A 20,170-nucleotide genomic window follows, 5' to 3' on the forward strand; every position below is an offset into this window, starting at 1 on the left:
GGCTCCGCCCTCCCGGCCCGTGGTCAGCACCGACCTGGCGGTCCACGAAGCCGTCTGAGCCACTGCAGGGCTCCGGGTGTACTCAGCGAGGCGGTTCCTTCTGCTATTCCAGCTCCCGCCGCCGCCTCGTGCAACTCCACCAGGCGAGCTGGGGCCGCGGCTGCCGCTGCCGCGGGCGGCTGCCTGAGGCGCCCTCCAATCACGCCCCTCAGCCAGGCCCTGACGTGCTACCGCTCCCCTTCCAGATGGGAAATTCAAACCTCTCTCTCTCTCTCTCTCTCTCTCTCTCTCTCTCTCTCTCTCTCCTCTCCTCTCCTCTCCTCTCTACTCTCTCCTCTCTCTCTCCCCCCTCTCTCCTCCCTCTCTCCTCTCTTCCTCCTCCCCCTTCCTCTCCCTTTCCCATTCTTCCTCCTTCTCCCCTCTTTTCTCTCTCTACTCTCCTTCCTCCTCCACCCTTCGCTGTCCCCTCCATCCCCGCCCCCGGAAGACACCCCCTCCAATCCCCCCCCCCCCCCCGCCCGCAGCCACTTGTCCTGGCCAAAGCTCTTAGGACCACTAGCTTGTTGCTTCAATGCACTGAGGGCACAGTGATGGGTCGGGATGGAGGAAGGGTTCTTTAAAGCAAAACTCAAAGATCACCTGCTTGGGAAAGTCCTCCTGATTCCTCTAGGAAGAATTGGCCCCACTCTTCTCAGGGTTTCTGCCATCCCTAGACACATGCCTGTTTCAGAGGCAATTGTTGCTCTATTTTGCTTACCTCTTGCCTGTGAGCTCCTATAGGACAGGGCCACCATCAGACCATCTTTACGGCCCCTCAGCATCATGTCCTGCCACAGGAGTACTCAAGAAACATTGATGGATCATGTGGTAAGGCTCCAATAGGGGCTAAGGAGTCCTTCCTGTGGACCCAGAGGGAGAAGATTGCTGCAAAATTCGCTGATTGCCAATCCCTTGTAGATCTGGTATCCTGTGCAGAATAAGGAATCTGTCGCAAACTTTATTCTAGAAGCCTATTTCTTTCTCTTGTAGGCCCAGGGCGGAAACGGGACCTCCAAGAGGTAGGGCGACATCTGTCCATATCCCTCAAGACTTTCCTCTCCCACTTACACTCATTTCTCATTTTATTACTCTCTCCTAATGAGTCTTTCCATTCTGCCTGCCATCTTTTGGCTCTAAAATGCTTCCTTTAATCCAGACCGATCTGTAAGAAAATGACTTAGGGGAGGAGGGGCCTTATATCATGCCTTTGAAAGATTTGCAAGAGTTTGTGCATCAATCAGGGTTATGTCAGAGTGTAGATGACTTCTGCTTCTGTAAGGGGATGGCTTCCTTCCAAGGAGGAAGCAGCAAGAGCTGCAGAGGGACAGGATTGGGAGAGGAAGGAGGTGTGATTTGTGTGATTTTTGTTCCAAAAGGAGGGGACTATTCCTTTACACAAGTTCACAGCAGAGTCCTCAAAGTGAGGGACTTCCACAGGTCAGAGGCCATTGGCGGAACCACCCTTCTTACCTGGAGAGTCATCTTCTGAAGCTCATCTCTATTCTCCCCTTATAGGCTATGGGGCTTGGTATAGGGAAAGCCCTTCATTTATGGCTGAGTTCTGTTTAACACTGTGTTGGGCCATCAGCATGCTCATTTTTAATTTTCTTCCTTTTCCTGAGGCAGACACTAATGGGGGGGGGCAGTGGGGAGGCTGTTTGATTAGAGTGACTTAGACTTGCCACTAATGCCTGAGGGGAGTTCTGGGCAGGGAGATCTGATATTATGCCATTTTAAGACTCACAGTCCTCCTCCTCTCTCTCCTTCTCCCTCCTTTCTTCCTGTTCTTCCAGAGCAGAAGCTCGGTGAATGGGACCTGGCTGGCAGCCCTCTACTTACAGTTGGGGTTTTTCCACAATGGGCATTGTCTTTAACATGGACATCAACCAGGATGCCCTGGTGGCTCAGTCAGTTAAGCCTCCTACTTCATTCGGCTCAGGTCATGATCTCACAGTTCGTGAGTTTGAGCCCTGCATTGGGCTCTCTGCTGTCAGCACAGAGCCCATTTTGGATCCTCTCTCCCATCCCTCCCCCACTCTCTCTCTTTCTCTCTCTCAAATAAATAAAACATTAAAAAAATAGAGACATCAACCAAGCTGGGATAAACATCCAACTTAGCCCTCAGAAAAATACTGAGCTCAGCTCTGGACACCATACTTTAAGATAGTTTAGGGGTGCCTGGGTGGCTCAGTCGGTCCAACTTTGGCTCAGGTCATGATATCACCGTTCGTGGGTTCAAGCCCCATGTTGGGCTCTGTGCTGACAGCTCAGAGCCTGGAGCCTGCTTCAGATTCTGTGTCTCCCCCTCTCTCTCTGCCCCTCCCCCACTACACTGTCTCTGTCTCTCTCTCAAAAATAAACATTAAAAATATTTTTTAAAAAATGGATTCAATAAGCTTGCATATGCTTAGGGAAAAAAAAGGGTAGTTTGGTGGCGGGTGTCTGGAAATCATGTCACATGGGTGAAAGTTGAAGGATTTGAGGGTGTTTCATCTGGAGGAGAGAATGCTGACGGGCCAAGTCTTGCTCAGTTTATAACTCTGGCACTTAGCATGGTGCCTGGCAAAGTAGGTGCTAAGGAAATGCTTGTGGTTGAATGAATGACCACTGCAAACAAAATGGAGTACTATTGTTTTCATCAGCCCTGAAGACAGAATTAGGGCAATGGGGGAAAGGTAAAGGCAGGCAGACAGAAGCTCTAAGAGGAAAAATCTTCTGTCAGTTGGAGCTGTCTAGCCATAGCGTGGACTGCCTCATGTTAGGTAGTGAGTTCTCCATTCCCTGGAAAATGACAGTTGGGTGGCAGGTGACAGCTAAAGCCACCTTTGAACCCAAGCTTCTGTGAATCTATAAAATACTGTATGAGCTGATATGAATCATGTCAGCTGCAGAAAATCTTACTGGTGGATAAAAGGACAGCTCAGTCAAGCCTTGTTGGCTTCATCCTGTTGAATGATTAGGGGCAAATCAGGGCACTTTAGCTACTGATACTTTCTGTTGAAGAAAGATGGCGGACAGCTGAATACTTGTTCCCTGTTCACTCTTGCCAGCCTAGACATAGTTCCTAAATACTCCACTGTCAATGTAGAAAAGTCATTAAATATTATAACCATTTTCTAATGATTATAATACTACTAGTCATAGCAACCATCAGGCCCCCATTATATCTCAGGCACTTAGTTTGGTGCTTTGCATAAATTACATTCTCTCCTTTAGTTCACACAAACCTCTGTTTCCAAGATGAGGAAGTCGATCTCCTGGGAGATGCAGTGGGTCTTTGGCATAGCCAGGATTCTAGCCCAGGCCTGCCTGATGCTCAGCTCTGGGGTCCTTTAGCCCCCCCCCCCCCCCCCCCCCGCTGCTTCTCTTCTGACACATCCCACAGCCTATGGAAATGTAACTTTTGCTCTTCAGATTTTTTTCACATTGACATTTATCGTCCTCCCTGTTCTCCAGTTTCTCACTTAAAAAAAATAAAAACACAAAAAACTGCCTTGAATTCACACCCAGATTAGGGTCTTCGTGTCATGTGGGTTGTCTGCATTTTCTTCATCTCCCGCATCTCTAATCCAGCCCGCTGTGAGTCCCCCTCCCCCAGCCAGCCTCAGGGTCTTGTGGAGCCTGCTCTGTAGACAGCTTCTAAGAGTCACCTGGTAAAATATGGATGTGGCTCTGCAAGGTGTCTCACCCTGGCTTGTGCTGGATCTCCACTTCTATTTGTGAGCCCTGTGGTCTGGGGCAGGGGGCCAGATTCGAACAGATTTTTAAAATTACGTGTACGTGCCTTGACTGTTCACTAGGAAGCCAATCAAGAGAGCTAATGTCAGTACTTTGTGTGAGGATCGAGGAACAGTGTGTGAAGAATGACAACTGTTACAGACCATAAATGCAGTGATCAGTGAGAACGGCGTTTGTCCAAAGGTCAGCCCATTTCTTCCCTGCAGTTGTCTCAGCCCAGAGGGCACTCTGGATGCAGTGTGGGATGTGAGGAAGAGATTGCTGGCTGGGCTGACCTCAGCTGGAAGTTGAGCTGGTGGGTGTAGGGAGGCTTCTGAGTGCTGGAGACGTTGACTCCACAACCTGTCATTCTAGCTTGAGCCTGGAGGGGCAGAATTGGTCTTGGTTTGAGGGGGTGGCTGTGTGCCAGAGGCAGAAACAGAACTGTGGGGGTGGCGCACAGGGGAAGGGCTCTGGGCCAACTTGCTCATCTGACGAGTGCCTCCCATCTTGTCACTGATAATGGCGAGGGTGCCACGGTCAGGATGTAAGGCCAGGGGCCCAGTCTGTCTCTTTCAACATGGAGTAGCAATGTGAAGGCAAACCCGTTGTTGTGCAATGGTGCATAAGTGCGTGTGCCCACCAGTGTGGGACCGTGTAGGCAGCAGTGGACAGCATCCATGTGGAGGGACATAGGTGCTAGGAGGCCAGATGTAGGTCTGTTGCCATGTGATCCACAGCGTGTGGTGGTGTATCCTTCCGGATGTGGAGTGTCTCTGGTGTGACTGTATCATTGGGTATAAAGCCAAGAGGGTTGTTGTTACAGCGGGATGTGTAATGGCATTGTGTGAAGGTTTGGGTGTAAGACATCGTTGCCATGTATAGCTGTGCAGGTTGTGCAGTGTACAACCACAGAAGGCACTATTCACATAGACTGTGCCAGATGCGAAGGCTCTGGGGACATGCCACCATTTCTGTGTAATGACATATGTCTAGGTGTCACTGTCAACGAGAGATGATACAGGTGACAGGATGTTACCGTCAACGTGAAATGGTGCCGTCATTGGTGGGAAGAGTGTAAATGCAAGTGTGTCACAATGGACTGGCACATGTGTCACTGTCGTTGTTGGGGCCGAACGGGTGTGTCTGTGCAGCCAGGAGTGTGTTATCCCCACTGCGCAGGCATACAGGCAAAATGCGTCACTGAATATGACTGATCCCTCTTTTTCCATTTTCCCCCACTGGAGAGACCCTTGGTAGCCCAACCTCTAGCTCTTGCCCCACGCAGGAAGCTGCATAAACCTTTGGATTCTCCATTATCCACTTTTGTTTCTCAGAAAGAGGGTTCCAGGCTCCCCATCTGAACCATGACTCATTGGTGTTGCACATAGTGTGTGTGTGGGAATCCCTGAGGAGCCCCTCTCTATCCCAGAGCCCTGCCCCCAAGTCAGAGCTCCTCCCCAGCCCAGCGTCCTCCTACCAGCTCTTTGGAGGTCCTCTGCCACCCTTCATCCCATCCCCACCCGGTTCCAGGCACTCATTAGCATGTCAAAGCAGTCCTTTTTCAGCCCACGCATTGTACCCTGGGATATCCCCACACAGTTAGCTCCCTCCCATCTTGAGCTTTCCTGAAACCTTACATTTTCATGTCTGCCACACCAGTCTGCGGTTCCCCCACCATCCGGCACAGGGAGGATATTGTGGTGGTAAATCCTCCCTCCCTTGCCTAGTTCTTTTTCCAGCTCTCTACTGGGACTTCTGCCTCCCCTCGTCCAATCTGAGCCCTTCCAACTCTCGAGGATGTGGTTGGACCAATCTTTCCATCAGAAATTCTTCCCAATGACCCTAGATGCTCGTATCACCCCAGAGCCAGACAATGCATCCCACCAAGCCTCATTTGAGTCTTAGTGCTAGACTTGCTCAGTCATAATAGGTGAAGCATCAAAATTTGTTCTGTGTCCTCAGGAGGTTCCCCTTCCAGAATGTCACTCCATCCTTGTGACACTTGGTCCCTTTCCCCCTCCCCCCATGTGAAGCCCTGCTCAGAAAGACAGTTTTTTACACCTTAGAATCCTCTCCTTAGGCACATGGAAACAGAATAACAGAGCTCCAGAACACGAAAATCATAAGCCAAAGGCCTTTTTAGGATAACGTTTAGAATCACAGAATCTAGAATGATAGGCTCTCTAACCACTGTATGGCCCACTCTTGCTCAGAGCCACTGGGGTGGAGGGCTTGCTAAAAAAATGGCAGACTTTTGGGCATCTTCCTGTGTGGACTGAACCAAAATCTCTGAGATGGGATCCCAGGAGTTTGCAACAGTATCAAGCCCCCCAGGTGGTTTTGATATACCCACTAGTTGGAAAACCCTTGCCTTGGGCCACTAGAATCTGAGAATCATATGATTCCGGGCCGTAGTCTTATAGAAAAAAAAAAATACTGAATCATGAAATCATAGAATATTTTAGGATTCACAGAAGCTTAGATTCAACTAATTACACACATTCACTCACAACTTTAGGATCTTAAATTCCATGAATCTTAACGCCTAGAATTATAGAGTTTGAAGTGACCCTGGAGTGCGATTTTGTTCCTGTTCTAGGAGGAAATTTTCTTTTTCAGCCTCATCGCTCCTTTTGGAATGGAAGGCTTTTTCCCCTGTCCCTTGCAGGGCTGCCTCCACGGTGTCGCCTACATTTGTGAAGATAAATGTTCTTTCCATCTTGGTGCAAAGGCAGCTGGCAGAACCCCTGCATTTATGGAGCAAGTGAGTTGGAAATTACTTCTGCTTTTCATTTAGGACCAGCACACCCTGGCCCACAAAATAGATCTTGCTCTTTGATAAAATGAATCTGAGGGGACATTATTGCTGTTTCATATTTGAGGAACATGGACAACAGAGGTTACTAAGCTCATGGAGCTTCTGGTCAAGGAAATGAAAGAGAAAGAGCGCCGAGGGATAGCCGAATGCTATTTTGGAGATTGATGGGCGTGTGTGTGTGTGTGTGTGTGTGTGTGTGTGTGTGTGCGTTTGGAGGGGAGTGGAGTGAAGGGAAGGGGTTGAAACATACATGAAAAATCAGCAACAAAAGGGTAACTTCTTTCTGGTCATTTAACCCAGTGTTCCCAATTTACAAGTGGGGAAACAGAGGCCCAGAAAAGGGAAGGGACTTTTTTAATGCCACACAGCTGGTTAATGAAATTCCTGACTCCTGGGTAAGTACTCCTTCTGAGTTACAACTCAGCATACAGCTCCACGCTTCTTAAAACATGTCCAGCGTGCCAAGCATTGTTTTAGGGATGTTACAGATGTCAGCACTTCCAGCTGCACGACAACCCTACGTAGCAGCTATTTTTTTCACTCATTCATTCATCAAAACATGCCAGGCACTCTCCTAGACAGACAAAGATGTATAGGATGTTTCAGAGTTTCTCTTTCCCCTCTTGAGTCCACAACGAGAGATGCAAATATTCCACAGAGGGATAGCACATAGACAAATTCACGCGCTCAAGATCCCTTCAGATTGGAGCCTCCGATTCGAAGCACTCAGAAGCAAGCGGGGGAGAGATGGCCGCAAACAGTTGATGATAATACAACATGCTAAGTGCTGTCCTAGTGAAGAGGCAGCTCTGGGGAGCAGAATGAAATACACACAGCTTGCAAGCCAGATGGGACTGGAAGCCCGAAGTGGGGAAGGGACAGGGTGGCTGTCTCTGGGGCGGCCAAGTCATCTTGGGCTCTGGCCGCATAGGGACGTGGGTTCAAGCTCAGCAGCTTTCTGCACCCAGCACCACCCTCAAAACCAGACAGTATGACTTTTCTCTCAGACTCAGTTTCCTCCTCAGTGAAGTGGGGGGATGATCCCGACCTCCCAGGGCGATTGTGAGGCTCAGATAAAGGCACCGTTTAGGAAACAGCAACACAGTAGTCTCAGCAAACATTAATTCTCTTTCCTTCCAACACCTGAGTAAGGTAGGCATTTCCTCTGGCGTTTTGGGCAATGCGACCATTAGACACAACCTTTTAGTGATCTTGGTCAGAAAACTCTGCCTCATGATTTCCTCGAGTTTGTTTAAGTTGCAATGAGAATGAAAAGAATTGGAAGTTTAGAGGAAAATAGGAGAGATGTTTCTTCTACCTGTTCGCCCCTTCTTTGGGCTTCCTCCCTTCCTCTGTGGCACACAAGGGATTGGGATATTGTGTTCCCAAATGGGAACCGCTTGAAGGAAGCCCAGAGGGGGCTTGGACTTCAGGCCCAAGAACGGGAGGAATTTTCCACCCACAAATCTAAAAATGGCTGCTCTGTGCCACTCAACCTCCAGTTGTTTCTTTCTGGCAGGAAAACAAAATAAAACCAAACCACCTTTTATTTGGCAAACAAGATGTTGGGGAGGTCTTGGGAAGATGAAGCTGGGGGAAAAGAAGGGCTGAAGAGGAAGAAGTTTTCATTCACTGAGCCTCTCGCTGTAGGAGGTGATTCACAGTCTTCATTTGATTTAATCTCCACACCATGCCTCCATTACCTTAAATGTCATTACCTCTACTTCATATTCATATAGGGATATTCAGACTCAGAGAGGTTAAGCACCGTGTTCAGGGTGACACAGCCAAGAAGTAGTAGCATCAGCATTTGAGCTTCGTGTAGCTCTGCAGCTGGCCATATTTCCGAAGGGAGATTAAATGGGTTTCTGGAAGCTGAGCCTGGGCCTGCAGTTTTGGGGCAACTGGTCCCAGAGTTTGGATGACCCTGCTAGGACGCCTATATGGGGATCTTGCCATAGGCTGGTCCTTAATGAGCCTGAGTGTTCCAGGTCTGAAGGCGATCAAAAGGGATGGGGGCTGTAGCTCAGGACCCCTGAATTATGCCCTAAGGATTTATATAAGAAATCTCCTTCTGTGGTAGCCCTCTGCTCACTTCTGCTCAGTTTGCTGTAGCCTAGCTCTTAAGATCAGCTATCTAACCATTGCTCCTGCCTCTGCTCCTGCCTTGAGATTGACTTTCTAATTGGCTTCCAGAACTGTAGGAGAATCATAGCTTTCCAAAACATGGGTCGGACTGTGGCATTCCCCTCCTTAAAACACATGGTGGTCACAGCTTATTTTGCCACTTAGCACCCACTCCTCCCTTATGTGGCGGCGTCAGCTTTGGAAGAGCCAACGTGTGTATTTCATTTGAACCTGTGGGTGGATCACATGACCTGGGCTGAGCCAATCAGCACATATGGTTCCCCTGGTCCCCCAAATCAGTTCAGCAATAAGCACAGGACCAAAATCAGATCAGTCAGGGCTAGAGAGACTCAATTTTGGGACCTGGCTTGAGCTAAGGGAAATGGACTCTCCTCTGAGCTCCACTGTGATGTGAACTGAGGTTCTCAGGAACCACCACATGGAGCCTTAGAATGGGGATCAACTTAGAGCCAGCAGAGTCAAGAAAAGGAGAGCAGGGAAATCTTAGCCTGGTGACATTGTTTATACCTTGGATCAAGCTGTGCCTGCAGCTCTCCTGGGTCTTGTCATTTTTGTGAGCCAATAACTAACCCTTCCCTTTTGTTCTTGTTAAAGCTATTTTGAGTTGTGTTTTTCTTTATGTGCAACCAAAAGGATCTTAACTGATACACAAATCCTTTGATGTGTTCACGTTGCCTTCAGGAGAGAGTTCAAGTCCTTTAAATTGGATTTTAAGGCTCTTGGTGATCAGACCCTGACCTCTCTCTCCAGACACCTTCTATGTTGATCCCTGGACGTGCCATCACCTGGTGTTTCTGAGCCTTTGCCCATGCTGTTTGCCCCCTGAGGAATGGCCTCGTCTGCTCTGTTCTCTTGGTAAGCCTCTGCTTTGACCATCAAGGCTCAGCTAAGGCATAAAGAAATCCCTCCTGGGAAACAGGACTGAAGCAGAAGTTTCCTCTTTGCTCCCACGTGGACCTTTACACTGTAGCACCAATGAAACTAAACTTGACACTTAAGGTTGGATTCCTTGTCTGAGTTTCTCCCTAGAACTCTTTGAGGATGGAGACTCATTGAGGATGAGGGATTCATCCATTCAGCAAATATGGACTGAACATCTACTACATGTCAGAGGCTCCTCTAGGTGCTGGGGATAAACAGTGAACAAATGTACCAATTTCCCTCTTGTCTGGCAGGGAAGCAGACGCTGATCGAGTAAACACAGGGGGTCTGGGTCATTTCAGAAAGCGGTAGGGCTGTGACATAATAAGACAAGGGGATGCCTGCTTCATGGTTTCTGGGCTTGGAGCCTAAAGGAGGGCCAGGCTCCAAGCAGGGCCTCGGGAAGTGACCATTTAATGAATGAATAAGGAACATCCCCTCAGCCTTTCTTTATGACTCTACCAGTAACTCAGGACTCTACCAGAACCTCTTTGATAGTCATTTATTTCCCATTTTCAGCCTACACCCCCTCTTGGGGTGTAGTTATATAAATGACATTTTTTTATGTGTACAACACACCTTTCCTGATGGGAGTTGAACAAAGGCCACATTCTCTTTGACTTCATGGTGCGGCTCCATCCCTGGCTTGGTCTGGCATCAGGAAGCCGTGCGCTCCTCTCCCTGACTTTGATCAAGGCTCCCACTAGCCTTCATCTTTCCAGTCCTCACTCATCTGTCTCCTCCACAGGCCTATTGCCAGCCCTTTGATCAGCTCTGTGACTCTTCTGGGCTTTATCTGGCACCATTAAGACGATGAGACTTCATCCTGTTTTGTGTCACTCCCATGCTCAAAAGCTTTCGATGACTCACTATTGCCTACAGCATCAAGTCCAGACCCACAAGGGCTTCCCTTGATCTGACTTCCGCCTCCTTTGCAGCCTGTTTACCATGACTGCTCTCCTACAGAGCACTCATTTGCTGTGGAGCACTCAACACCTCCGGTGTTCATTTATTCCTCTATTAATTTACATGTCCTTGGATGTCTTCTCCCACAGGATCATAAGCTGTTTGAGGGCAAGGATCATATCTTGCTCATCCCTGAGTCTCCAGCACCAAACCCAAGGCCTTCTCCACTGTGAATGCTCAACAAATCTTTCCAGAGGTGAAAATCTGTGCACGACATTGCCCCACCTGCTTAGGATTGAAGTGGCTTGTCCTGCCACATCAGTCTTGAGGTCCCCATCTCAGGGCCAGACTTAGTCCCCTTATTGGGGTATAGACCACAATAATAATTCTGGCATTCTTGTTTAAATCTTATACTTGTTCTCGCCCCCCCCCCTTTTTTTTTCATTCTTAGTCCACACCCCTAATCCCATGATTTCCTTCCATGCTTTGGCCTCATCACTGTGGCATTTTGTCAATGGGATATTTTTGGTGTTATTAGCTGTGTTGATATACATTTTTGTCCTGTTTGGTATCTCTTTGGAGTCCCTGTCCTCCCGTACTCTTAGGCTTTATGGTCTGAGTGGAGTTAACTCCATGCCCCACTTCCATGGGTGAGCAATAGACCTATAGCAGCCAATTAGAACATTATTAGTTGTGGCCACAGTGATTGGCTCAGGGAAGGCAAGTGACACAAGCTAAGCCAATGAGAGCCAGCTCTGGGATTTTAGCTAGAACCAATGGGAAAGATGCTTTCTATTTCTATAGGATTTGCAGAGCTGGCAGAATGTGGGCCTGAGCAGCTGGGCTGTTTTGCCATCACCCAGGGAGAGCCTGCCAGAGGGTGATGCCAACACAGAGAAGAGCAGAGCCAAGGGGAGGATAGGAGACAAAATTCTGATGACAGTGTCTGAGTGCCCAGTTCCTGATGTGCCTTTAAGCATCATCTTCTCCTGTACTTTTCCATTTTGTGATCAATAAATGTTGCCTTTCTACTTAAGTTTTTTTGAATGAGGTTTCTGTCTCTGCCACCTAGGAGAAACCTGCTGGAAACTGTAACTTTGAAGCTGTGTGTCCCTTCCTTCACAAAACTTCTAATCAAGCAGGACCTGACTCTGGAAGGACCCTTCGTTTAGTAGTCTCAATGTTCCAAGAAGGAACCCATCATCCTGGTCCCAGTTCTTGATCTCTAAGCCACCTCCTCACCTGTATAGCATGATTCCATGGTCGTGTTGATTTGAGGGAGAGAAGGGGCTCACACTGTGGGTCCATACTCAAAGCTTTGCCAAAGCTCAAATTTCATATCCACGGATCCCAGTTCATATATCCACATCCCCTCAAAAATGCACATATTTTTGCCAACAGCTCTGCAATTTCACCCTTGAGTGGCATCAGCATTCTTGGGCGGGTGCCATCCATTCCTGGCAATTTGTCTGCATCTTGTTTGTCAACTGGAGTTGGAACATTTGCCCGCCAGAGCAGTGCCTTTGGCGCCCCTACTTCCAAAAGACAATTTGGGAGCAGGAATTGCCCTGAGGTCCTCCTCAGTCACAGCTGAGGCTGAGGCTCTCAGATGTTCTAGATATCTTTTTTTTCATCTCTGAGCTCTCTCCCAGAGCTGTGATCATCAAGCATCTCAATGGTCCTTTATCTGACCTGCTTTCCATTTGATGGACTTGAAAAATCTCTGATTCTTGGCCCTACAGTCCATCTCAAGGTGACTTTGGGGTGTCTTTGGACTGCATCATTTCAAAGCCTCACTGCCCCAGATAGGCTTCCTGATTCTAAGTCATCAGTTTTTAAAGATTTTCCAAAAGATTCCTTTTTATTTGTAACAGCCTCTCCTTAGCTTGTTGCTTTGTTTTGTTTTCTTTCTCACTGTTACCGTCAGACTCTGCTGGCCTGTGGTTGGAGGAGGGAGGAGGTCCTACGCTATCTTGGGATGCCACCATCTCAGCATGTAGGTTCTAGGGTCACTGTGGTGGGAAGAGAGAGTTGGAGTGTCACATAGCTCCCCACAGCCCCGGCTGGGAGATGATCTTACAGGTTAGCTTCTGTTTGCTTCTCTGGCTCTGCTCCCCCCACCATATCTGTGCCCAGGAGGCTGGTCTATATGGACCAATCAACAGGTTCCCTTTGTCCTCTGGCTTCTGGTTGGGTTCTATCAATGGGAGGCCCCAGCAGGGTTTGGAGGCAGGAGGACAACAAGATCAGAGTGTCCCTTGGCTGAAGGCCACTGCTCCTGGCAGTGGTCCTTCCTACACATGTCCCCTCTGCAGGCTTGGCAACCACTCCCTCCTCGTCCTTTAGGCTTAGAGGTGGTAATGGCTCTGCACTAATGCTGGCCCTGGAGAACTGTGCTAGCCTTTGTGAAATCTGCCAGTTCTGCCCGCCCCTTAATGAAGCTATCCTCAAATGGTCCACATGGAACGTTCCGTGTTTCCTGCCAGGATTCTCACTGATATTGACACTTATGTTCACCATTCATTGGCTAGATCTAGTGCCTTGGGCCAGCTGATTGCAAGGGGCTAGGAAGCACGGAGCCGCTTGCACTCAGGGAGAGGGTTATGACAGGTGTGGATGTGCTCTGGCCTCCACCACAGGCCAACAGCTCCCAGTCCTTGGCATGGAACACTCTGGGATCCCAGTAAGTTCCTTCCAAATGAGTCCCCACACCTCTTATAGCATACTGCTCTTTGAAGCTCCTCTCCCAGGGCACAGCAGAATGCAAGGAGATTTAGGTTCCTGTCCTGACTTTGCTGGGTCCTCACTGTGTGACTTCGGGCAAGCCAATCTCTCTCTCTGAGCTAAGTTTCCTCACTTGCAAAAAAAGGGTATTGGCACTTATGTTGCAGGTGCACTGTGGGGCTTAGATAGGGCATGCACAGGCCCTGGCACACCAGAGGCTTGCAGGAAATGGCAGTTAGAATTAACCATCACATCCATGCCTTGGAAAGATCAGCATCTACACACTCTTTTAACACTGTTCCCTGAACACCTGCTCTGGGCTAGGCATGTCTTGGTGCGGAATACAGAGTGAACAAGACAGAGGAGGTTTCTGCCTTGTGCAGTGTTTCTGGCAGGAGGGGACAGGCAATTGACAAATAAATAGAAAGCTAATTCAGGGAGTGGTGAGTGCTCTGGAGAAATAAAACAGGATGACGTGAGAGAGAAAGATGGGGTAGGGTGTCTGGGAAAGCCTTCTGGAGATGATATTAGAGCTTGACCTGAAAGAGTGGAAGAGGCCTGTGTGAAGGTCTGGGGCAGAAGGTTTGGCCCAAAAGGCACTCCCCCAAGCTGGGCGAGAACTTGGTCCGTTCCTGGGACAGAGTGAAGCCCAGGATGGGGTGGTGGTGGCGTGGGAGGTAAAGGGCAGAGCGGTAGTGGTAGTACCGGAAGTCAGAGAGGTGGGCTGTCCAGGTCCTGTGGGTCCTTGTCAGCCAGGGGGAGGGGCCCGGATGTTATAGAAGTGGAATAAGGGCCATCCATCAGGGGGTTTTAAGGAGCAGGTGCAACACACAGCGAGTCTCTGGGTGAATTCTCCCCATCTCCAGTCCCCAGTTCTCCGACCTCATTTGCCCAGACAGTCTCTTTAACAAATTGCCATTTCTGGAGAATTGCGAGCTTCTGTTGAGGATCCGAGCAGGTTCCGCCCTCAATTCAAGGGAAACCGCGGCCCACAGTCCCAGGGGTCAGGCTCGGATCTACCTGCGGGATCCACCCCCTTGCACCCTGAGAACCTGTAGCGCTCCCCGTGCCCTGCGGGGGCCCTGCGCATGCGCTCTCTCCTTTCTTGGGCTCCCTCTCCCGGGGAGGATGTTGTTGTCATCTCGGTTCTGTAGATGAGGAAACTGAGGACCCAGCATCTCCCACTCCCTGCTCACCTCAGGACGTGTCTCCCTCCTCCCGCAACAGCCCACACGGCACCCTGTAAATAACTGCATGTTCCCAACACCTCTCCTCCTTCTCCTTGGAAACCTGCTTTCTCTTTGGACTCAGGCTGCCGGGCTGTGCGATTCCCGGCTTGGCTCAGTGCGGAGCGTGGCGGCAACTCGCATCTGCAGGCCTGGGCGGGCAGGCGCCTTCGTTCACTAGCTGGGTGACCTTCGGTAGGTCACTTCACCTCTCTGAGCCTCAGTTTCCTCACTGGGAGTGCGGGGGGATCGTAGCTAAGGTCTGTGATGAGATTAGATGAGGACTTGTACACAGGTGTCCGGCTGAGTGTGGAACACGCTCGCGTGCTTAATGAAACTGGTTCCTCTTTTCTTCCCTTCTCTCCTTCTCCTTTCCCTCTTTTCCTTACCTAATCAGTTCTGCGTCCTAGATGTTTTGGAGGGAGGTCGGGGTCCACACATGCGGATGCTGGTAGGACCAGACACGTGACAGAGAGGGGACACTGCTGGGCTCCTTGTTAACGAAGGGCATGGGAAGAAGCCAGCTTCCCAAGCAGACCTGCACAGAGCCGGTAACCTGGGGGAGGCCCGTCACAGGGAGGATGTGGGCCTGGGTTGTCTAGGGGCCTCTGATGCCTTCTAAGGGCTCCCTCCAACTCAGGGCTGGATGCAGGCTCCCCTAGATTGCAGGAGCCACTTACTTAGATTTCCTGCCAAACCAAAGTTTCATATTCACGTTTCATTTCACCTAGTGGAAGGGAGAAGTCGAATGCAGTCTTTCACTGGCTTTTGGTAGATCTTCTGGAAGAAGTGGGAAGGGGCTTTACTAATGGGGAGGGGCGAATCAACGTGACCCCTGACGTCCAGAGCCTGTGGAGTGACGGTAAGAGCAGGAGCTAACTTTGCTGAGCTACTTTGTGCTATCCGCCCTGTATGCACTACCTTGTTTAAGTTGCACAACAACCTTATGAAGTGAGAAATTAGTATTATGCCCATTTCACAGAGGAGGAAAGAGGCAGCGAGAGGCCAGGAATCTTGTCAAGGCCAGACAGCTGGAAGGTGCCATGGAAGATTTGCATCCAGGCTGTGTGGCCCTCGCCTCACTGTTCTTCTGGGATCAGGAGGTCTGAATGGGAGATGGGACTCACTCTGCAGCCGAGTGGAGGGTGAGGAGACACTAAGTGATTATTGAGCACTCTCTGTGGGTCACTGCCTGCTGCCGTGTGGTCACCCTGTGGTCTCTGTGTAGTTGCTATGGTGGACGAAGGTTGTCTTAGTCTGCCCTATAGCCTTTCTTCTGTACAGCTCCTTAATATTCCTTTGGAGATTCACCCTCCCCTTATTCTCTGGCCATGTGGTTTGGATAGAGTCCTCCAATTCTCCTTGTTCAAGCTCTACAGACTGGTGCATAACCCAGGCCTAGGATTAAGCTTTGGACATGTGACTTGAGATGGTCCAGTAAGACTCAGTCATGGAAATTATTCTGGAAATGTTAGGAAAATTCTTTTTCTGTTCGAGTTACTGAACTAAGAAAGTGTGAGCCTAGAGCTGGAAGGTCACAGTGTGGAAGGAGCCTGCATAAGGGAGAAGCCAAGCCAGAGAGAAACAGAACTGATAGACAGAGAGAGACTGAGCCCTGAGGATATTGTATGACTCCTGGATCAAGCTCTTCCTGAAACCCAAAATCTGCCATTGAATTTTTTAATTACATGAAGTAATAGAACCCTTTTTTGCCCTTGAGGCATTTTGCTTGCTTTTTCTATCACCTGCATCTATAATATAATTGGCTGGCATCATGCTAACTACTCCATGTATGTTATTACATTTAATCCAACGAGGTAGTTGATATGGTGCCTACTATGCAGATGAGGGAACTGAGGTTCAGAGAGACTTCTGCTGGTTAAGGTGTCACAGCCAGTACATGGCACAGCTGGGATTAGACCCCAGGCATTTTGACTCTAGACTGCACCTTGATCACCCTGCTGTATGGCAGGAAGGCTGGTTCCCCCCACCCCCCAAATACCTCTTGAAATGTCCCCTCTCCAAGTCACATCCAACTGCTCTCCCTGCTTTACTCTCATCCCCTTTAATCCCTGCTTCCTTGGAAGTCTTCTCTGGCTACACCTTCAGACTAAACTCTGTTTCCTGGTAGACATTTTTATGGCCCAAGGTACTTTTCTTCTTAGCTCGACTGAACTTCAATAATGATTTGTTCCAGGTTTATTTCTTCCGCTGGGTGGGAGTCCCACAGGGGCAAAGATGACGTCTGTTTGCCCATTGTTGCAGCACTGAAGCCTGGCACAGTGCCTGGCCTGTGGTGGGCACCTGGTAAATGTTTACCGAACAAATGGATTGTGCAGTTTTTCACTCCCACTGGGGCCCTGGATCATTGTACACCTGTTTGACTGCAGTGTTATATCATTCTGACACTGCAAAATTCGCTTGTGCTCTGCTGTAGTTGTAGGGTACCTGTGATCTGGGACGCGCCTTATCCTGGCTCTCCCTGCAAGACAGTGAGTTCTTTGAAGACTGGGGCAGCATCTCCGACCATCATCCACTGAGAGTAGTAATAATACTAACAATGATACAAGGAATAATACTAATGAGGAGCAGTTACTATCTGCCAGGCACAGCCCTGAGGCTTTACACGCATCGCCTTATTGAATCCTTACCTCAACTGCATGCAAATGTACTGTTATGACCCCATTATACTTAAGGGCAAACTGAGGCTCGGGAGGTTATGTGGCTCTTTTGCTTCTGCCGTTTGAGTTAGGGGTCTGCCTGGTGCAATCAAAAGAGAACTTGTTTTTACCGGTGACTTTAATGGGAGCCTGCCAGGCCGGGCTGGAAGGCAGTGAGGATAGCATAAAGGCTGAAGGAGAGCTAAAAGGTTGACTCAGCAGCTGAAGGCCTGGCTGTGCCCTGCTGAAAGGAGGAGAGTCTTTGTTGCAAAGGTCAAAGGGGGGCGGATAAGCATCCAGGAGAGAGGGGAACCCTCAGGGCGAGGGAGCCGAGGCTGAGGGAGAGTTCAGGGGTGTTGGAGAAAGGGCCCTGGCTGGGGAGTCTGGGCTCCTACTCTGGCCTCGGCACCTCCTGGCTGTGTGGCCAGGCTCTGGCCTTAGCACCCCACGGCAAGGCATTGGCACCTCTCTGAGCCCACTTTGCAGTGCTGACACCAGCCTTGACTTAACACCTGGAAATTGCCTAGCCAGTGCCTGGCAAAGAGTCACGGGCACTGTGTATGTGGCATAGGCTACATGCCTAGGCGGCTGTGGCCCGTCATCTGCCTGAACTTGGGTCATCCTCGCAACAACCCCTGGGAGAGGGCCCCTTGAAGATCCCACTCTGCAGCGGAGACGGGGCAGAACAGGGCAGCCGTTTGCTCAGGGTCGCTCAGCCCGTACAAGACAGCTGGATCTGAGATCTGGCTGTGTGGTTCCGGAACTTCCGCCTTACCATTCTGGTCTTCTCAGGGTTGGAACCTGGTTATCAGTGAGAGACAGTTGCTCACTTTGTATTCTCGCCTCCTTTGGCCAGTGTCTGTACTCCTGGTTTTACCTTTGAGGGACCACTCCCCTTTCTCCCCCGAGCAGGTCTCGGGGGGCAGTAGACAGACATTTGTCAGCAAACCTGTGGTGGTCCGTGCTGGCACTGGGGCACGGCCCGTTTGGCAGGAGATGGGGGAAGGGGTGCCGGCGCCAGGTTTCTCAGGGGTCCCCTCAGCGGACTGTGGTGATGTCGTGCGGGGGGCTGGCGAGGGGCCCAGAGGTAAGGCACCGGCGCCTCGCTCACCGAAGTCACACCTCCGCAGCCTTGCCAGTCTCCACACCACCTCTGCTATTTACTTAACATTGCCCTCTAATTTCACGCGCTTGCAAAAATAAACCCCTTCACTGCATTGACCTAAAAAGGAAACCTCGGCTGGCTACTTCACACCAGAAAACCAGTGTCACTTGCTGTAACAGAGGGTGACCAGGCGCGTAAACACAACGGAAAGGAAACGCGTGCCGACGTCCGGCTCCCCGCTCTGGGGGCCTGACACCCGCCCTGGGTGTCAGGCCAGCACCCTTGTCATTGAAAGGGAGGGGGCTGATATCAGAGAGGTGTTAAGGATCCCCGGGCACCAGCCCGAGACTTCCTCCTGGATGCAACTGAAGTGTTGTAAAAGAACAGAAAAAGAGGACCACGTGTTTCCGTGTTTGACTTGCTGTCGAAAGCGGTACCTGCCAAGCCACCTGGAGCCAGTGGCTGAGGGACCGAGGCTTCCGTGCTCTGGAAAACGCACCCCTTTCCCTGGGGTCGGCCTCACTTCCCCTCCCGCCTGAGCTCTCCTTGGCCTCAGCTCCACCGATGCCAAGGAAGCAAGGCCTTTGTCTCTCTGAGGCTCAGTCTCCCCGTCTGCCAGGGCTCTTTGGAAGATTAGAATGAGACACTATGTGTCAAAGTGACTCCGCATGCTGGCTGGTACCCGGTAGCCGGGCAGCGAGCCTTCCTGCCCTTTGATCCCAACTTGCTCAAATTTAGAAATTCTGTTCGCAGCCACAGCTGTCTGCCTCCATACCCTTTCCTCTCTTGCAGGCTCTTTCTTTTCACCTAGAGAGTGTGACAGCTTTGGGCTCAGATCTTCTCTCTTTCATCCCCTCCAGGGTCAGATCACCTCTCTGAGCCTCAGTCTGCTCATCTTCAAAATGGGAACAGTCACAGCCACCTCAGCAAGTCACTGTATGGGCAAGGAAATACTTTGTGATTGGTTTTGCGCACACATAAGGACTTATTTTTCTGATTTGTGATCCTCCGGTGAGGGAGGGTTATCGGGAGTGTTGCCTGGGTGTGACCGCCTATACCCTCAGGGGAAATTATCTGAGTTTGAGTCCACAAGAAAGACTTCTGGAGTTCACGACAGGCGGCAAGCGGATGTCTCTGTCGTGGAGGGGAACGCTGTGGGCTCCAGCTGAGGCAGCTTCTGTTTTTAGCTGGAATCATTGACGCTCAGCCCCCCATGTGGAAAAAAGGAATGTGGTGCAGAAATAGCCCGTCCCAGGGGCTGCCCAAGAGAAGGGCTTATTTTGACTCAGGATGCTGCAGAAGCTGTGGCAGCCTTGTCAAAATACATCTGCCTCTTCTGGAGCAGCCCACGGCTCCTCAGACTCTCGCCAGGACCAAAGCACGGCTGCCAGACGTGCACATCTGGAACCGGGCCCCTGGGAGCGGAGGACAGCCCTGGCTTTGATTCCAACAATAACCACCTTCCGAGCACTAGAGGGCGGAAAATAGATATCCTATGTCAGCGGCACGAAGGAGCCCAGTTTGGTCTCCAGGTTCATCCGTCCCTGTGGTCCTCCAAATTGGCACGGGGCCCGGCAGAGTCTGGCAAGTGGAAGGGGGAGTGTCCACAGCCCTTCCTCTGTGGAATTTGCAGTGGGAGTTCTCATACCCATTTCACAGGTGGGAAAACCGAGGCCCAGTCCACAGAGTGGCTTCTGGGGATGAGCTCTCACTCCAGCCACATGTTTTCTCTTCTCCAAGCCCTGCTCTGCACCTGTGAGCTGCTGTGGCCTCTGCCTAGGATGCCCTTCCTCCTCCTAGAATTGTTCCCAAACCAGGAGACCTGTCTCTTCCTCTGGGCACAGTCAGTCCCTGCCTCACTGGGACTCTGTGCAGGCTTCATGGCGGCCCTCATTTGCCTGCC

The 20,170-nt window shown here is 50.4% G+C and overlaps 1 protein-coding gene across 1 annotated transcript in view; it reads left to right on the forward strand.

Annotated features, from left to right (window-relative positions):
- Window positions 1-19,233, forward strand: part of THOC3 (THO complex subunit 3) — a 190,342-nt gene extending 171,109 nt beyond the window's left edge. The window contains exon 6 of the mRNA XM_047870900.1: window positions 19,128-19,233. Coding sequence (XP_047726856.1) covers window positions 19,128-19,228 — 101 coding nt within the window. The 3' untranslated portion in view covers window positions 19,229-19,233. The remainder of the gene's footprint in view (window positions 1-19,127) is intronic.
- The last annotated feature ends 937 nt before the right edge of the window (window positions 19,234-20,170 follow it).

This window comes from Prionailurus viverrinus, chromosome A1 (assembly GCF_022837055.1).
Source record: "Prionailurus viverrinus isolate Anna chromosome A1, UM_Priviv_1.0, whole genome shotgun sequence".
Classification (NCBI taxonomy): domain Eukaryota; kingdom Metazoa; phylum Chordata; class Mammalia; order Carnivora; family Felidae; genus Prionailurus; species Prionailurus viverrinus.